The following is an 18,672-nucleotide window of genomic DNA, read 5'->3' on the forward strand; positions in this document are numbered from 1 at the left end:
TTCTTATTCCATCCATTTAGATTTGTGTGTATTAGGTAGTTGTTGGGGATTGTTAGATGACTTGTTAGATATTACTGCACTGTCGGAACTGGAAGCACAAGCATTTCACTACACTCGCATTAACATCTGCTAACCATGTGTACAGTATGTGACCAATAACATTTGATTTGATTTTACCTGTTGTATTCGGCGCATATGACATAACATTTGATTTGATTTGACAATGTTTCTGTTCTTAGGAGAGGAGCAAATCCACAGCCACAATCACACGGCCATGGAGGTGAAGGAAGGAAGGAGGGGATTGGGCATGGGTAGGAAAGGGAGAAGGAGGGGAGTGGGCATGGGTAGTACAGGAGGAAGGAGGGGGAGTAAGCATATTCCTATCTTATAGAGTTGGGAGGAGAGGGAGGTAGACAAGCCATGCCTGTCAATATTGATCAAAGGCCCATGTGTCGATGCCATCTTGCCTGGTTAGGCTTTGACGACAGGCCTGATTTAGAACCCTTCTTTTTGAGGGCAGATGGACCATTCCCACAGCTCTGTCATAATGCAGAACACACACACAGGTCACTTCAAACCCACTAAGGGTGGAGAGGAGGAGAAGGAGGAGAGAAGGATGCATATCCACAGGACTGTCTGAGGGGCTTTATTCTGTTTGCTCGGCACACTGCGATGTCACACCAGTGTTGCGCTGCCCATTTACACAGGAGCTTTGCAGGGAGCGCAGTGTAGCCTTCTGTGTTAACTCCCGGCTCTATCAAGGATCATCAATTCAAGATAGAGCAGAGCTGACAGTAAGGCTGTTCTAACTTAGGTAAATGGGCTAGACCACTAAAGTAGTAGAGATGGGTGAGTCTGAGTGATCACGACCCTGGCCTGCGCCCCCATCACGAAGTTATTGCTCAGCCCCAGGGGCAAGTGCTGCTTCCCTGATCCCAGTTCCGCATCACAGCCCCAGTGAAGTCAGTCCTCTAGAGTGTGCATTAGTAAGGAAGACATAGTTATGAAAGGAGCGATCAGCGACGACCTGAGCACACACGCCTGTTCAACGCGGAGGAGGGATATGCTGGAGCCAGCCAGACAGAACCTTGTCTCCTTTGCGTGGTCACTCAGCTGGCTAAGCTCTGATCTCCAGAGGACTGGACAGGCAGGAAAGTGTACAAGCACAGAGAGCCACTGCTGCCTCAAAGCTCATTCTGTACTCAGGGTAAGTAACAATGTATAACTCAAGGAGTTTCGAGTTCGAATATAGTTTACAATTCCAATAGCAAGTGTGTTGAGTTGAAGGAAAAGACAGGATATTGTTGGGCTTGTTGAGACTATTCTGTGCATGAGCCTCTGCTCTAAGGCAGTTGTGAAAAGTATGCCAGGTGGAAGTGAAGATGCTTTTCAGGGGCATTTCAGGAGGTATGTGTTTGTGTGCTGTTGTGCAAACGATACAACACATGGTGCATCTCCTATTGTACCTGGGTGGCAAGGCTGGAGCCCTCGATGATGGTCACAGAGTTGGCACAGCTGGCCCACATAGAGTCCTCCAGTAAAAGAAGTGTCCTCACCGGCTCTGGACCCACAATAAGAGTCCTGCTGGAGTCTGGCTCCCACAACTCACCTGAGAACACAACACAACCAACACTCAGGATTAGAACACTTTAAACTGAAGATTTGAGATCACTTTATTCGTCAGAGTTAAACTTATACACAAGTTCCAACCGAAATGTTACTTCCGCTTTTTTATCCCAACCCCACCGAAAGATCCACATACATACAGGTTGTAGAAGGGTGTCCGTGGAGCAGTTGTTGTGGGGGGTAAAGTGCCTTGCTCAAGGGCACAACGGCAGGCAAAAGCATCTAGAATTTCATAGCTCACCTCACAGCTCACTTCCCAACAGATTAGAACTGGCAACCCTTCGGCTGCTGGCTCGCCTCTCTAACCCCTAGGGTACCTGCCGCCCCATTACTCCTACTTTACAATGGACAAATCAAAGCTCTGCTAAAACAGCTGACAAAATCATGACTTGTTATCACCATTTTATGAATATGTTTTAAATACATGCAACACTTTCTGTTTGTCTATGAAATGTGGTGATTCAGCAGCTGTTGCCTTGAGCAAGGCAATTAAAATATATTTCTTCTACTTACACTGAAGGAACTTGCCCTGGTGTTTCGTAGACAAATATTCCAAACTGAAAAAACATACAAATACTTATACTCACTGTTTCACAAACACACATGTGCATGCGCAACTAAGCATGCACATGCACGCACATACACACAAATAGACATACACGCGTACTCACGTATGCACACACCAGCTTGAATCACAATTTGATGAAAGCAGTGTCTTTGGAATATGTTTTGAGACTTGTGTGCTAAACAATAGTTAATTCATTCTTAATATCATATGCTAATATCTGCCATACAATTTAATCAGCTTTCCAACTTCTTTATCGCAACTTTCTTTTTTTTTGCACATCAGTGTGAAAATGAAGCAGACCTTTTTCCTTTGAGTTGTAATCACCCATACCTGCTTCTGTGGCAACGTGTTATAAAGCGCATTACATAAGCTTTTCATTTGCAGTGCGTTAATGAAGCAACATTTAAAAAGAAAGTGCACACAGCCATTTAATTAACATTTTTAGTTGTTTATATCTTGCCTTTCAAACCAGAATAGCTTCACAATGACTTCTGACTTGCCCAGGTTAATTGCTTGTCGTGTTCTAAATGTCATTCTTCCACCTTTTCAAATTCAGTCTTTTAAAAGTCCCCTCGGCCCACAAGCGATGTCACTGCTCTACCACACGCACCACAAAAGGAAAAAAGCTTAGCAACAATGTGCTGGGAAGGCTGTTCATATGCCTTTTGATAGAAGTCCCATGTGAGGACTTGATATTTTCCTACTCCTGCAGACATGGTTTTCAGGCAGTAGTGTACCATCCAGGGGCATCAATTTTTAACAGCTGTGCAAAATGCACAAACATTGCCTGACACCATCCACGCTCCACTCCAGAGCTTTTCATCTGTCTTCTCCCTCTTTTTTATTTATTAATTTTACATAACATGAATAGTCATATTTAATCGACACGCAGCACACTGGCGTAATTAATCATCCTTTCTGCATGGCTGGAGGTGAGAGCAGAGTAGAGTGCTGGGGAGATGCAGGCAGTCACACTGACACAGCCAGGACAGACGCACCACACCACACCGCTTGGTGATAAAGCCATTGTGCTCCCGCAGGCTGAGGTGATTGGGAGAGTGAATGTTGAGATTGTGCTAACTAAGCCTTCTGGCCCTACTGTATGATATGCCTGACTGACCAAAGCACAACCACGCCAACCACTGTATGGTGACTTCAGGTGTCATTTCTTTACACTGACAGGGAATATCACCAACAATGGGCATTAAAATAGGCATTTTAAGGCAATATTTTCCAAGGTTGCTATTCTGAAATTAAGTTGCTTTTCACAAATGTATCCACTTGATGGAATCCCCTGAAAATCCTATCACGCATTACATGTCTCCGCAAGCAGACTGAATGCATGACAGAAAATATGTTTCTTACACACTCACTGAAGCATTCACTGCAGCAGATTGAGACATGCATTAGCATGTACAAATCGACAGATGTACAAATTGAAACAAGGAAACAGTAAGACTCATAATTGCACTACTAATTTGATTGGATTACTAAATCAAAAGCCATTTTTGTTACAGATACAAGCCCTGTTAATAATGTCTAATAACAAAATAACCTATCCATTTTAATGTCACATTCCATACAATATAATACAATCCTTACACATCGTTGCTATAGTAGGCTAATGAGTGAATGCAATGATTATCTGAATTAATATCAATTACTAGCTAATATTTGTAAGAGTATTAGTGGCGTGACATAATTATAAATGTTTTCCATTCTCCTGCTTTAATTTTTATAATGGTAATGGCTTGAAACATGTATTTCTGAGTGTCCATCTATGACTACTGACATTAAATAAATTGCTATGTTAGTAGTGTGATGCTTCAACAATTCTGCCATTTTGGATTTAAATCTGAGGACTGACACAGGGAGATACCTTTTAATTTTATTATTCTATTTTTTACCCCGTTTTTCTCCCCAATTGGTAGTTACAGTCTTGTCTCATCGCTGCAACTCCCGTACGGACTCGGGAGAGGCGAAGGTCGAGAGTAATGCATCTTCCGAAACAACTCAACTGCTTCTTGACACAATGCCCACTTAACCCGGAAGCAGGCCGCACGAATATGTCAGTGGAAACACAATACACCTGGCAACCATGTCAGCATGCACTGCGCCCGGCCTGCCACAGGAATCGCTAGTACTCGATGGGACAAGGACATCCCTGCCGGCCAAACCCACCCCTAACCTGGACGATGCTGGGCCAATTGTGCACCGTCCCATGGGTCTCCCGGGCGCGGCCGGCTGCGACAGAGCCTGGACTCGAACCCAGAATCTCTAGTGGCACAACTAACACTGGCGATGCAGTGCCTTAGACCACTGCGCTGCTCGGGAGGCCAGGGAGAGACCTTACCTCCATTACTTCTTCCATAGACCATCATGGTTCCATCCCTGAGCCCAGCAAACAGGAAGTTGGTGCAGTGTTTGAGGCACAGAACAGGGCAGCTATGAGGGTTCCGCAGGTTCAACAGGCACTGGGCCTCAGTGTTCACACTGCCATACACCAGGATGCTGAAGGGAAAAGGAGCAGGAACAGTGTAAATGAACATAATTTATGAAGACAGAGTGCCTCGTTAATGTGTCATTTGATGTAACTGGGCACTTTGGAGCTTCAGTATTGTGTGTGCAGCATCTAGCTCTTTCTCGATTCCATCTGAACTTCAGTGACTGTGCTGTACTTGTTTTTCTCTTTACAATTCCTTTTTTTTCTTGAAAGAGAACGTTAACTAACTTCGGCGTTGACAGTCATTCTATTGTGTCCCGCTAAAATAAATGCTGAAAATGTGCTGCTATTACACTCTGTCTTTTCCAATGATGTACATGTATATATAAACCCTGGATTGCTGATGCTATGTATTGGCCAATTAGAGGCTTTAAAGCCACCAGCTGCCATATTGAGGTGTCATAATACCAAATAAATTCTAGCGGTCAAACAGGGAAATTATTCCAATTGTTTTTCCACCATACATTTTTCCCATAAGGAATTTTAGAAACACTTAAAATAAGGTCTGTGTTTCATGTAGACCTACCCTGGAATTACTTTTTGATAACCATGTAAATCTCTCTAGGTATTATGACTCATATTGTGGTACTCTATGGGTACTCCCCAGAAGGAGCAGTCCTCCATAGGAATTAATATAATTCTACAATTTCAATATAATATTTCAAGAACAAAACGACAGGTATTTTGTATTTCTTTGTGAAGTGGGGACATTTATTTATACATTTATTATGAAGTGGGGACAGTACTATTTATTTAACATGTTTTATGTTCAGTTCGCATAATACAATTAAAAATAATGAATTAAGGTGTCTGTAACAGAATATACTTGCCAAAAACGAATGTAAACATTTAATAAATGCATTTCTATAGGTTTTGGTTTTTTTTACAACAGAGGAGGAGTACCAAGATGGCTGTGGAGTGGCTTCAGTACAGCGCCCACATGTCAGTCTTCCAGGGTTTATACACATCATTAGTATTTTCTCTCATCTCTGGACAAATATACAAGAGTGAATGAGTTGAGGGAATGAGTTAACATAAAGAGATAAATGACACACATTTCATTTTATTCTGGTGCCCAAATAAATAACAGAAACATTTGCAGAGAAAATAACTACAGTAACTGGCAATATATTGCATCTCAAATGCAAGAAGACTGTTTTCTCGTTCTGCGATAGTAATACAATCACCACATGCAGTAGAAATCTGAAAATATTGACAATAGACAGGAAAATAAGAAATGGTTGTGCACCAGGATTCAACGTGTATGAAATCAACTCTGATTTCTTGGTCCGATCTACTACTACTAGTCTGAGAGCAGCCTTACATAAATTGAATACAGATTATGACTCTGTGAAAAAAAATTAACTTCAGAGTAGGATGATAGTGGTGATACCAACAACGGTAAATACAAGAATATTGCTGTGTAACTCACACTACAGTATTTGACAATTTCTTAAAGAGCTGTGTTCTCCTCACCTTCCATCATCTAGTCCCAAACAGATGGTGTTCCCCACCCCAGTAGAGCTCCTGAAAGCTACAGCCTCCACCTCCTCTGAGGTTCTGGGTTCAGGCACATACTCCAGACACCTCACTGGGGCCACCACCTGGAGGCTCTTCACTGGGCGCAGTGTGGGCCTGTTCAGGGAGAATATCTCCACCTGCCCCTGGGTGACATCTCCTCCGCTGGCCACCTGCAGAGAGAAAAGTGGGTATCTAAGGTAGGTAAAATACTAATCTACTAGTCACCTGCAGAGAGAGACGGTGGGATACTCCTCACTGGCTACCTACAGAGAGAAAAGTTGGGTCATTAAGATACTACAACACTAGTCACCTAGAGCAGGGGTTGCCAAACCTTTTCACTCAGGCACCCACCCCTACCAGCATTAGGGAACATCCCACGTAACGTCACGTCTTTTTCTATGTCAATTTCTCTTTTCAAACCCCTCGTCGGTGGAGAGAATGTGCAGGTTTAAAGCAAATTTCCTTGCAATTTCATACAAATATCACACGTATAATGTGTATTCATGTTATATTTAGTGACTCAAAAATGACTACAAAATCTATGGACTAAAAAACCTAGCTAAAAAACATTAGCTGACAAAGGCTCGTTGATCTGGACATTTCTGACAAGTTATAAATAGTTCTCTAAGGTAGACAATGACTTACACGACAAGAGGAAAACAGATGATACAATACCCAATTTCAAAATTGAACCTTGTGCATTCTACAATAATAACTTTCAAGAGTAAGTTGAAAGCCGGACTGAATTCCTTAAAAATTATCTAAAAAGAGTTGGGAACCACTGACTTAGAGAGAGACTAGGCAGGCATCTATGGTCAGTAAGATACAGAATACAGTTGAAGTCGGAAATTTACATTTACGACTTAGCCAAAAACATTTAAACTCACTTTTTCACAGTTCCTAACATTTAATCCTAGTAAATTCCCTGTCTTAGGTCAGTTGGGATCACACAATTTTTCAGTCCTGCACACAAAATGTATATGGGATTGAGGTCAGGGCGTTGTGATGGCAACGCCAATACCTTGACTTTGTTGTCCTTAAGCCATTTTGCCATAACTTTGGAAGTATGCTTAGGGTCATTTTCCATTTGGAAGACCCCCTTGTGACCAAGCTTTAACTTCCTGACTAATGTCTTCAGATGTTGCTTCAATATATCCACATAATACAATTGTCTTCCTCATGATGTCATCTATGTTGTGAAGTGCACCAGTCCCTCCTGCAGCAAAGCACCTCCACAACATGATGCTGCCACCCCCATGCTTCACGGTTGGGATGGTGTTCTTCAGGCTTGCAAGCCTCCTGCTTTTCCCTCCAAACATAACGATGGTCATTATGGCCAAACAGTTCTATTTTTGTTTCATCAGACCAGAGGACATTTCTCCAAAAAGTATGATATTTGTCCCCGTGTGCAGTGGCAAACCGTAGTCTGGCTTTTTTATGACGGTTTTGGAGCAGAGGCTTCTTCCTTGCTGAGCGGCCTTTCAGGTTATGTCAATATAGGACTCGTTTTACTGTGGATATAGATACTTTTGTACCTGTTTCCTCCAGCATCTTCACAAGGTCCTTTGCTGTTGTTCTGGGATTGATTTGCCCTTTTCGCACCAAAGTATGTTTACCTCTAGAAGACAGAACGTGTCTCCTTCCTGAGCGGTATGACGGCTGCGAGGTCCCATGGTGTTTATACTTCCACACTATTGTTTGCACAGATGTACGTGGTACCTTCAGGCGTTTGGAAATTGCTCCCAAGGATGAACCAGACTTGTGGAATCATCCAGCGATCATACACTGTTTACCAGGGAGCAGGGCTACCGACGTTAAGGCTAATCTGAAGATGGTGCTGGCTAAAGCTAAAACCGGCGAGAGTAGAGTGTATAGAGATATTGTTATCCACGTCGGCACCAACGATGTTAGGATGAAACAGTCAGAGATCACCAAGCGCAACATAGCTTCAGCGTGTAAATCAGCTAGAAAGATGTGTCGGCATCAAGGGGGAGTGATGAGCTCTACAGCAGAGTCTAACAACTCAATCGCTGGTTGAAATCTGTTTTCTGCCCCTCCCAAAAGATAGAATTTGTAGATAATTGGCCCTCTTTCTGGGACTCACCCACAAACAGGACCAAGCCTGACCTGCTGAGGAGTGACGGACTCCATCCTAGCTGGAGGGGTGCCTCTCATCTTATCTACCAACATAAACAGGGCTTTAACTCCTCTAGCTCCACAATGAAATAGGGCTGTTAGCCAGCCTGCCAGCATAGTGGAGTCTGCCACTAGCACAGTCAGTGTAGTCAGCTCAGCTATCCCCATTGAGACCGTGTCTGTGCCTCGACCTAGGTTGGGCAAAACTAAACATGGCGGTGTTCGCCTTAGCAATCTCACTAGGATAAAGACCTCCTCCATTCCTGTCATTATTGAAAGAGATCATGATACCTCACATCTCAAAATAGGGCTACTTAATGTTAGATCCCTTACTTCAAAGGCAATTATAGTCAATGAACTAATCACTGATCATAATCTTGATGCGATTGGCCTGACTGAAACATGGCTTAAGCCTGATGAATTTACTGTGTTAAATGAGGCCTCACCTCCTGGCTACACTAGTGACCATATCCCCCATGCATCCCGCAAAGGCTGAGGTGTTGCGAACATTTACGATAGCAAATTTCAATTTACAAAAACAAAAATGACGTTTTCGTCTTTTGAGCTTCTAGTCATGAAATCTATGCAGCCTACTCAGTCACTTTTTATAGCTACTGTTTACAGGCCTCCTGGGCCAAATACATCGTTCCTCATTGAGTTCCCCAAATTCCTATCGGACCTTGTAGTCATAGCAGATAATATTCTAATCTTTGGTGACTTTAATATTCACATGGAAAAGTCCACAGACCCACTCCAAAAAGCTTTCGGAACCATCATCGACTCAGTGGGTTTTGTCCAACATGTCTCTGGACCTACTCACTGTCACAGTCATACTCTGGACCTAGTTTTGTCCCATGGAATAAATGTTGTGGATCTTAATGTTTTTCCTCATAATCCTGGACTATCGGACCACCATTTTATTACGTTGGCAATTGCAACAAATAATCTGCTCAGACCCCAACCAAGGAACATCAAAAGTCGTGCTATAAATTCACAGACAACACAAAGATTCCTTGATGTCCTTCCAGACTCCCTCTGTCTACCCAAGGACGTCAGAGGACAAAAATCAGTTAACCACCTAACTGAGGATCTCAATTTAACCCTGCGCAATACCCTAGATGCAGTTGCACCCCTAAAAACTAAAACCATTTCTCATAAGAAACTAGCTCCCTGGTATACAGAAATTACCCGAGCTCTGAAGCAAGCTTCCAGAAAATTGGAACGGAAATGGCGCCACACCAAACTTGAAGTCTTCCGACTAGCTTGGAAAGACAGTACCGTGCAGTATCGAAGAGCCCTTACTGCTGCTCGATCATCCTATTTTTCCAACTTAATTGAGGAAAATAAGAACAATCCGAAATTCCTTTTTGATACTGTCGCAAAGCTAACTAAAAAGGAGCATTCCCAAGAGAGGATGGCTTTCACTTCAGCAGTAATAAATTCATGAACTTCTTTGAGGAAAAGATCATGATTATTAGAAAGCAAATTCCGGACTCCTCTTTAAATCTGCGTATTCCTTCAAAGCTCAGTTGTCCTGAGTCTGCACAACTCTGCCAGGACCTAGGATCAAGAGAGACACTCAAGTGTTTTAGTACTATATCTCTTGACACAATGATGAAAATAAGTATGGCCTCTAAACCTTCAAGCTGCATATTGGACCCTATTCCAACTAAACTAAGCTGCTTCCTGTGCTTGGCCCTCCTATGTTGAACATAATAAACGGCTCTCTATCCACCGGATGTGTACCAAACTCACTAAAAGTGGCAGTAATAAAGCCTCTCTTGAAAAAGCCAAACCTTGACCCAGAAAATATAAAAAACTATCGGCCTATATCGAATCTTCCATTCCTCTCAAAATTTTTAGAAAAGGCTGTTGCGCAGCAACTCACTGCCTTCCTGAAGACAAACAATGTATACGAAATGCTTCAGTCTGGTTTTAGACCCCCTCATAGCACCTAGACTGCACTTGTGAAGGTGGTAAATGACCTTTTAATGGCATCAGACCGAGGCTCTGCATCTGTCCTTGTGCTCCTAGACGTTAGTGCTGCTTTTGATACCATCGATCACCACATTCTTTTGGAGAGATTGGAAACCCAAATTGTTCTACACGGACAAGTTCTGGCCTGGTTTAGATCTTATCTGTTGGAACGATATCAGTTTGTCTCTGAATGGTTGGTCCTCTGACAAATCAACTGTACATTAAAGTGTTCCTCAAGGTTCCGTTTTAGGACCACTATTGTTTTCACTATATATTTTACCTCTTGGGGATGTCATTCGAAAACATAATGTTAACTTTCACTGCTATGCAGATGACACACAGCTGTACTTTTCAATGAAACATGGTGAAACCCCAAAATTGACCTCGCTAGAAGCCTGTGTTTCAGACATAAGGAAGTGGATGGCTGCAAACGTTCTGCTTTTAAACTCGGACAAAACAGAGATGCTTGTTCTAGGTCCCAAGAAACAAAGAGATCTTCTGTTGAATCTGACAATTAATCTTAATGGTCGTACAGTCGTCTCAAATAAAACTGTTAAGGACCTCGGCGTTACTCTGGACCCTGGTCTCTCTTTTGACAAACATATCAAGACTGTTTCAAGGACAGCTTTTTTCCATCTACGAAACATTGCAAAAATCAGAAACTTTCTGTCCAAAAATGATGCAGAAAAATTAATCCATGCTTTTGTTACTTCTAGGTTAGACTATTGAAATGCTCTACTTTCCGGCTACCCGGATAAAGCACTAAATAAACTTCAGTTAGTGCTAAATACGGCTGCTAGAATCCTGACTAGAACCCAAAAATTTGAACATATTACTCCAGTGCTAGCCTCCATACACTGGCTTCCTGTCAAGACAAGGGCTGATTTCAAGGTTTTACTGCTAACCTACAAAGCATTACATGGGCTTGCTCCTACCTATCTCTCTGATTTGGTCCTGCCGTACATACCTACACGTACGCTACGGTCACAAGACGCAGGCCTCCTAATTGTCCCTAGAATTTCTAATTAAACAGCTGGAGGACATTTTTATGGAATGGTCTGCCTACCCATGTGAGAGACGCAAACTCGGTCTCAACCTTTAAGTCTTTACTGAAGACTCATCTCTTCAGTGGGTCATATGCTTGAGTGTAGTCTGGCCCAGGAGTGTGAAGGTGAACGGAAAGGCTCTGGAGCAACGAACCGCCCTTGCTGTCTCTGCCTGGCCGGTTCCCCTCTTTCCACCGGGATTCTCTGCCTCTAACCCTATTACAGTGGCTGAGTCACTAGCTTACTGGTGCTCTTTCATGCCATCCCTAGGAGGGGTGCGTCACTTGAGTGGGTTGAGTCACTGATGTGATCTTCCTGTTTGGGTTGTCGCCCCCCCTTGGGTTGTGCCTTGGCGGAGATATTTGTGGGTTATACTCAGCCTTGTCTCAGGATGGTAAGTTGGTGGTTGAAGATATCCCTCTAGTGGTGTGGGGGCTGTGCTTTGGCAAAGTGGGTGGGGTTATATCCTTCCTGTTTGGCCCTGTCCGGGGGTATCATCGGATGGGGCCACAATGTCTCCTGACCCCTCCTGTCTCAGCCTCCAGTATTTATGCTGCAGTAGTTTATGTGTCGGGGGGCTAGGGTCAGTTTGTTATATCTGGAGTACTTCTCCTGTCCTATCTGGTGTCCTGTGTGAATTTATGTATGCTCTCTCTAAGTCTCTCTTTCTCTCTTTCTTTCTCTCTCTCAGAGGATCTGAGCCCTAAGACCATGCCTCAGGACTACCTGGCATGATGACTCCTTGCTGTTCCCAGTCCACCTGGCCGTGCTGCTGCTCCAGTTTCAACTATTCTGCCTGTAATTATTATTATTTGACCATGCTGGTCATTTATGAACATTTGAACACCTTGGCCATGTTCTGTTATAATCTCCACCCGGCACAGCCAGAAGAGGACTGGCCACCCCACATAGCCTGGTTCCTCTCTAGGTTTCTTCCTAGGTTTTGGCCTTTCTAGGGAGTTTGTCCTAGCCACCGTGCTTCTACACCTGCATTGCTTGCTGTTTGGGGTTTTAGGCTGGGTTTCTGTACAGCACTTTGAGATATGTACAAAGGGCTATATAAATAGATTTTATTTGATTTGGAGTTCTACAATTTTTCTTCTGAGGTCTTGACTGATTTCTTTTGATTTTCCCATGATGTCAATCAAAGAGGCACTGAGTTTGAAGGTAGGCCTTGAAATACATCCACAGATACACTTCCAACTGACTCAAATGATGTCAATTAGCCTTTCAGAAGCTTCTAAAGCCATGACATCATTTTCTGGAATTTTCCAAGCTGTTTAAAGGCACAGTCAACTTAGTATATATAAACTTCTGACCCACTGGAATTGTGATAGTGAATTATAAGTGAAATAGTCTGTCTGTAAACAATTGTTGGAAAAATTACTTGTGTCATGCACAAAGTAGATGTCCTAACCAACTTGCCAAAACTATAGTTTGTTATCAAGAAATTTATTGAAAAATGCATTTTAATGACTCCAACCTAAGTGTATGTAAACTTCCGACTTCAATTTTATCTGGATCAAGATATCTTCTCCCCTAGCCGACAGCAGAGAATGAGATGGTCAGTAAAGACTGTCGGTCACAGCAAACATGCTTCCCAGTCTAAACAGTTTCGGTATATATTAAGATCTGTTTGCTTTGGTGTTTTTACGTCTGTTTGACATTTCTTCTCGAGGCCAAGTTCAAGTTTGGTCGCCAAAGTCTACGGCCCCTTCGTCTGTGATTGGTCAACAGTTTCTTTGTTGTCATTCAACGAGAGACAAAAAGTTTTCCGAAAATAACATTCGCTTGAGAAATACTGCACCAAACATCTTAGTGAATGTTAAAATGTGCAACTAAGACCTTCTCTGCAAAAATGTCAAAACTCATTACAGATTTCTTGATTTATCTTAGATGAATTCTGACTATTTAGAGGAAGTGTTATGTCTATGTTGTTTCTACGTTGGTCCAAGAAGACAAAATAATATTTCTGCTTCTTTCTCATTTTTCAAGCAGTCTTTTAGGGGTGTATGCGAGGCACAGAAGTTGGCTTCACCAAGCCGAGTTCTGCTAGGATCAAACCAAACCTTGTATGCGGGTGCCTTAAAACACAACACAGGCGAAAAGGGTCTGGGTGAATGGTGGTTGAGAAATATGTAGGATACGAGACTATGGGCCATCTTTTTTAGTGACTTGCTCATGCTTACAATATGCATGTCTTGATAGAATTTCAGAAGACGGAGAACACTTTGTCTTCTGTAATTCCTCTTAGCTCTGATATTCGCACCTGTCAGCAGTTTCAGAGACTAAAGTTAAAATCAAATATCCTTTCAAATTCTGTCTATAGTCCTCCCTCACTTTTAAATATCCCTCAGATTCAGAGAGCACAGACTGTAATGGATTCATAATGTCATCTCTAGAACATCAAACAATTTCTAAAACTTAGATCTTTTCATCAACGGATAACAGAGAGATTTAAAAAAAATATACTGTACTTTGATAGGCTGTGCATCGCTTGACAATTGAGGGTTTTCTTTAAGGTGATTGATTTAATGTTTGAGTCGGATACTGAGCAATGACAAACTCAATCCCAATGAAGGGATGAAATACAACAGTTGACTGTTGAATCAAATGACAAGGTGACCCCATTAAAACTCATCTTCACAGAATGGACAGAATGAGACAAGGTTATTGGTCATTAGGAGTGGGGCACATTGACCAGTGGTTGTATGTTAGTGGTGTTCCTTTGCCTGTGGTCCATATTGTCTACAGGGGCATGAGTTCGACATAGCTTGTTCACCAACACACTTTGTGTCAGCCACCAGTAGCAGTCCATCAAAACAAAAATTCCTGACAAAAGAAGAGAGCGGACCTGACATGATCAAAACTGGCCTGGCAATCATCCCCCACTTCCTCTTGATTCTGCAAGTATCATGATCGTATTGAATACAAGAATATAACATCTATAAACGAGACAGGAATGCTTATGGGGGAGGTGTTGCTGTATATATTCAGAGTCATATCCCTGTAATGCTTAGAGAAGATCTTATGTCAAATGTTATTGAAGTGTTGTGGTTGAAGGTTCACCTGGCACATCTAAAGCCTTTTCTTTTGGGGTGTTGCTGTAGGCCACCAAGTTCTAACAGTCAGTATCTAAATAATATATGTGAAAAGTTTGACAATGTATCTGGTTAAGATGGCGCCAACGAACATGGCTGACGTTATACAGTTTTGTGTAACTTATTTTTTAACTTATTGTGTACATAATGTTGCTGCTACCGCCTCTTATGACCAAAAAGAACTTCTGGACATCAGAAAAGCGATCACTCACCACGGACTGGAAGAAACTTTTTCCTTTAACGAGTCAGACAAGAAGGATATCCTGCTTTCAATGGAACAGGCCCAGATCCACGCCTTTTGCGTGAAGAAAAGGGGACGCAGATCGGGGATCCTTCTGAGAAGCCGGAGGCGAGCTAGTAGACTCCCAATGCCTTCCATTCGCCTTGCCAAGATGCAATAAAATTGATGACCTATTATTAAGATCATCCTACCAACGGGACATTAAAAACTGTAACATCCTATGTTTCACCGAGACGTGGCTGAACGAAGAAACGGACAATATAGAGCTGGCGGGAAATTCCATGCACCGGCAGAAGAGAGACGCTAAGATGAGACACTAAGATGAGGGGTGGGGGTGTGTGTCTTTTTGTCAATAACAGCTGGTGCGCGATGTCTAATATTAAAGAAGTCTTAAGGTATTGCTGGTCTGCAGTAGAGTACATTATGATAAGTTGTCGACCACTCTTTCTACCAAGAGAGTTCTCATCTGTATTATTCGTAACCGTCTATTTACCACCACAAAGCGAAGCTGGCACTAAGACCGCTCTCAACCAACTCTATAAGGCCATAAGAAAAAAAGAAATTGCTCACCCAGAAGCGGCGCTCCTAGTGGCCGGGGACTTGAATGCAGGCAAACTTAAATCAGTTTTACCACATGTTCACCAGCATGCAACCAGGGGGGAAAAAAATCCTAGACCACCTTTACTCCACACACAGATGCATACAAAGCTCTCCCCCACCCTCCATTTGGCAAATCTGAGCATAATTCTATCCTCCTGATTCCTGCTTACAAGCAAAAACTAAAGAAGGAAGTACCAGTGACTCTCTCAATACGGAACTGGTCAGATGATGCGGATGCTAAACTACAGGACTGTTTTTCTAGCACAGACTGGAATATGTTCCGGGATTCATCCAATGGCTTGAGGAACACACCACCTCAGTCATTGGCTTCATCAATAAGTGCATCGACGAAGTCGTACCCACAGTGACTATACCTACATATCCCAACCAGAAGACATGGATTACAGGCAACATCCGCATCGAGCTAAAGGCTAGAGCTTCCGCTTTCAAGGAGCGGGAGACTAATCTGGAATCAGATGGTTTATTCACCAAAAATACATTGGAAGTAAAATGCATTAAAAAAACTAATAAGAAAGAAAGAAAAGCATTGTATGTTAGAATTTACTTGACTATACTTGACTATATAGCCACTCCTATCTCTCATAGACCCACACCAATTCCCATACCGCCCCAACAGATCCACAGATGACGCAATCACAATCGCACTCCACACAGCCCTTTCTCACCTGGATAAAAGGAACACCTATGTGAGAATGCTGTTCATTGACTATAGCTCAGCATTTAACACCATAGTGCCCACGAAGCTCATCACTAAGCTAAGGACTCTGGGACTAAACACCTCCCTCTGCAACTGGATCCTGGACTTCCTGACGGGCTGCTCCCCAGGTGGAAAGAGCTGATCCTTAACACTGGGCCCCTTAGGGGAGTGTACTTGTCCCCTCCTGTATTCCCTGTTCAACCACGACTGCATGGCCAAACACGACTCCAACACCATCATTAAGTTTGCTGACGACACAACAGTGGTAGGCCTGATCATGGACAACGATGAGACAGCCTATATGGAGGAGGTCAGAGACCAGGCAGTGTGGTGCCAGGACAACAACCTCTCCCTCAATGTGAGCAAGACAAAGGAGCTGATTGTGGACTACAGGAAAAGGTGGGCCGAACAGGCCCCCATTAACATTGACGGGGCTGTAGTGGAGCGGGTCGAGAGTTTCAAGTTCCTTGGTGTCCACATCACTAACAAACTATCATGGTCCAAACATACCAAGACAGTCGTGAAGAGGGCACGACAAAACCCTTTCCCCCTCAGGAGACTGAAAAGATTTGGCATGGGTCCCCAGATCCTCAAAAGGTTCTACAGCTGCACCATGGAGAGCATCCTGACCGGTTGCATCACCACCTGGTATGGCAACTGCTCGGCCTCTGACCGTAAGGCGCTACAGAGGGTAGTGCGAACGGCCCAGTACATCACTGGGACTAAGCTTCCTGTCATCTATGGACCTATATAACAGACGGTGTCAGAGGAAAGCCCATAAAATTGTCAGAGACTCCAGTCACCCAAGTTAAAGACTGTTTTCTCTGCTACTGCACGGCAAGCGGTACCGGAGCGCCAAGTCTAGGATCAAAAGGCTCCTCAACAGCTTCTACCCCCAAGCCATTAGACTGCTGAACAATTCACAAAAACCGCCACCATACAATTTACATTGTTACCCTCCTCTTGTACACTGCTGGTACTTGCTGTTTGTTTGTTACCTATGCATAGTCACTTCGCCCCCACCTAAATTTACAGATTACCTCAATTAGTCTGTACCCCTGCACACAGACTCGGTACCGGTGCCCCCTGTATATAGCCTCGTTGTTGTTATTCTTATAACTTGGGTGACTGGAGTCTCTGACAATTTTATGGGCTTTCCTCTGACACCGTCTATTATATAGGTCCATAGATGACAGGAAGCTTAGTCCCAGTGATGTACTGGGCCGTTCGCAGTACCCTCTTTAGAGCCTTAAGGGGTTACTTTTTATTATGACTTTTATTTTAGCCTACTTGGTAAAAAAAAGTATTGTTCTTGAACTACACTGTTGGTTAAGGGCTTGTAAGTAAGCATTTCGCGGGAAAGTCTACACTTGTTGTATTCAGCACATGTGGCAAATAAAGTTTGATTTGATGTAAACAGAAAGGTCTACTTTCTTGGGAACCTGAATATTGACTAGTTTTCATCTAAAGCCTTTTCATTTGGGGTGTTTCTATAGGCCACCATGCACTAACAGTCAGTATCTAAATATTATGTGTGAAATGCTTTATGGTGTATGTGAAGTAAACAGAGAGGTCTACTTAATTGCGAAACCTGAATATTGACTGGTTTTCATCAAGCTGTCCACTCAAGAGTAAGCTTCTCACTGTAACCAGTGCCTTTAAATCTAGTTCAGGTTATTAATCAACTTACCAGGATGTTACCAAACACTACAGGAACATGCATTGATCACATTTTTACTAATACTGTAGAACTTTGGATGCAGTGATCACAATATTGTGACTATATCCAGGAAAGCCAAAATTCCAAAAGCAGGGCCTAAAATACTGTGTAAGAGGTCATACAAAAGATTTAGCTGTGACTCGTATGTGGATGATGTTAAAACATATTTGTTGGTCTGATGAGATTAATAAGGAGAGTCTGACCCTGCACTTGATGAATTTATGAAATTCCTTCTTCCAATTATTTATAAACATGGACATGTTAAGAAACTGACTGTTAGAACTGTTCAGGCTCCATGGATTGATGAGGAATTGAAAAACTGTATGGTTGAACGAGCTAGGGCAAAGGAATGGCTAATAAGTCTGGCTCCACATCTGACTGGCTGACTTATTGCAAATTGAGAAATTATGTGACTAAACTCAACAAAAAGTAGAAACTGTATTATGAAGTCAAGATCAATGATATAAAGAATGATGGAAAAAAAATGGATTCCATCTTTCATCGAATCAGATGGTTTATTCACCAAAAAAACATTGGAAGTCAAATGCATTAAAAAAAACATTAAAAAACAAATAATGAAAGAAAAGCAGTGTATGTTAGAATTTTGTAAAGTTGGTACTGGCATTGACATGGAAAGATGCTAAGGATTTTACTCGACTATATAGCCACTCCTATCTCTCATATCTTTAATCTGAGCCTGGAGGAAAGTCTTTGTCCTCAGGCCTGGAGGGAAGCCAAAGTCATTCCGCTACCCAAGAGTGGTAAAGCGGCCTTTACTGGTTCTAACAGCAGACCTATCAGCTTGCTGCCAGCTCTTAGCAAACCGTTGACCAAATGCTAGATTTCAGTGCAGCCAGATATCATTGACCACAACCTGTTGTTGAGAAAACATATGGCTTTTCAACCTCTGCCATA

General features: G+C 42.7%; 1 protein-coding gene across 1 annotated transcript in view; it reads right to left on the reverse strand.

Moving 5' to 3' along the window:
- LOC112254482 (rho guanine nucleotide exchange factor 10-like protein) overlaps positions 1 to 18,672 on the reverse strand; it is a 149,145-nt gene that overhangs the window by 43,810 nt on the left and 86,663 nt on the right. The window contains exons 15-17 of the mRNA XM_042324390.1: positions 6,174 to 6,388; positions 4,548 to 4,705; positions 1,467 to 1,609 (exon numbers count right to left, since the gene is read on the reverse strand). Of these exons, the coding sequence (XP_042180324.1) occupies positions 1,467 to 1,609; positions 4,548 to 4,705; positions 6,174 to 6,388 (516 nt within the window). The remainder of the gene's footprint in view (positions 1 to 1,466; positions 1,610 to 4,547; positions 4,706 to 6,173; positions 6,389 to 18,672) is intronic.

The sequence above is a fragment of the Oncorhynchus tshawytscha genome, linkage group LG07, assembly GCF_018296145.1.
Source record: "Oncorhynchus tshawytscha isolate Ot180627B linkage group LG07, Otsh_v2.0, whole genome shotgun sequence".
NCBI lineage: Eukaryota > Metazoa > Chordata > Actinopteri > Salmoniformes > Salmonidae > Oncorhynchus > Oncorhynchus tshawytscha.